A 1,206-nucleotide genomic window follows, 5' to 3' on the forward strand; every position below is an offset into this window, starting at 1 on the left:
ATCCTGCGTTGGTAGATTCGAAATTTTTGAGACAAAATGCCAAATGCATTCTCTACAACTCTCCGTGCCCGACTTATCCGATAGTTGAATATCCGCTTTTCCCTCGTCAGATGGTCTCCAGGGTAGGGACGAAGAAAATAAGGTTTTAGCGGAAAAGCTGCATCACCAACTATAACATATGGTGCTTCAACATTTGTTCCAGGCAGCTCTTGGTGTGTAGGTATGTTCATGTTTCCATTTTCAAGAGCTTTTCCAAGTTCTGAGTCGTCCATAAATATACCTTTATCACTGTTGCGACCATAAGCACCAATGTCAACTGCAATGAAATTGTAGTCAGCATCAACCAATGCTAGGAGAACAATGGAGAAGGTATGCTTGTAATTGAAGTACAGTGAACCAGAATTGCATGGGGCTTGGATGACAACATGCTTGCCATCTAAAGCACCCAGGCAATTTGGGAAATTCCACATGTCTTCAAACTTTTTCCCTATTTTTTTCCAGTCTTCTGGACCTGGTGGTGGCATCATTTGTGAAAACAATTTCTGAATGATGGCTTCACAACATTCATGGATTATTTTTCCAACTGTACTTTTTCCCAGGCGGTAACTGAACGAAATAGTTACCATTGAGTCTCCAGTTGCAAGATATCTGAAGAGTGTGATACTGCATGAGGATGTTAGAAGTTAGCTGATATTATTGATGTAGCTAGTGGCTCAGTCACATTGAGTGTGGATAGTACTTGGATGGGTGACCACCAAGTACTTCACATGTTGCTGGCTTTTCCCAGTCTCACTCAGGCTAGGTGAGGTTACTGTTAGTAGTTGGTATGATACAGCCAATGCCTGTAGGATAAACCCTTCCTCTCCTATAACCTTGAATGTAGTTGATGGGACATTAAACGAAATAAAACCAACCAACAAATTATTGATGTTTGACTATGATAATAGTATAATTCATTTGAATTGGTATTACACTGTTGGTGAAATTAAAACCACAGTTATTACATTCCTCTTTCACAAATAATAAAGTGACAAATAAAAACATGAAATGGGAAAATTATAAAAAAAATTACTAACCTTAAGCATACAGCAAGTCGTTGTTGAGCACTGATGCTTTCACGGTAATTTGTCCTTTATGGAAGTAAGATTGTAGATTTACTAAATCAACAAACAAGCCTAGCAAATGAACCGTGTAGTGTTTGGAAGT

At 38.7% G+C, this 1,206-nt stretch overlaps 1 protein-coding gene across 1 annotated transcript; it reads right to left on the minus strand.

Moving 5' to 3' along the window:
• Positions 1–5: 5 nt before the first annotated feature.
• On the minus strand, positions 6–1,123 carry LOC113473096 (protein ALP1-like; the record flags this gene model as incomplete). Its single annotated transcript, XM_026832849.1, has 2 exons — positions 1,077–1,123; positions 6–648 (listed from the first exon to the last, which is right to left on the minus strand). A coding segment is annotated over exon 2 (621 nt), but the record flags the coding sequence as incomplete, so codon positions are not given.
• Between the last annotated feature and the right edge of the window lie 83 nt (positions 1,124–1,206).

Source organism: Diaphorina citri, unplaced genomic scaffold (assembly GCF_000475195.1).
Source record: "Diaphorina citri unplaced genomic scaffold, Diaci psyllid genome assembly version 1.1 scaffold14859, whole genome shotgun sequence".
Lineage (NCBI taxonomy): Eukaryota > Metazoa > Arthropoda > Insecta > Hemiptera > Psyllidae > Diaphorina > Diaphorina citri.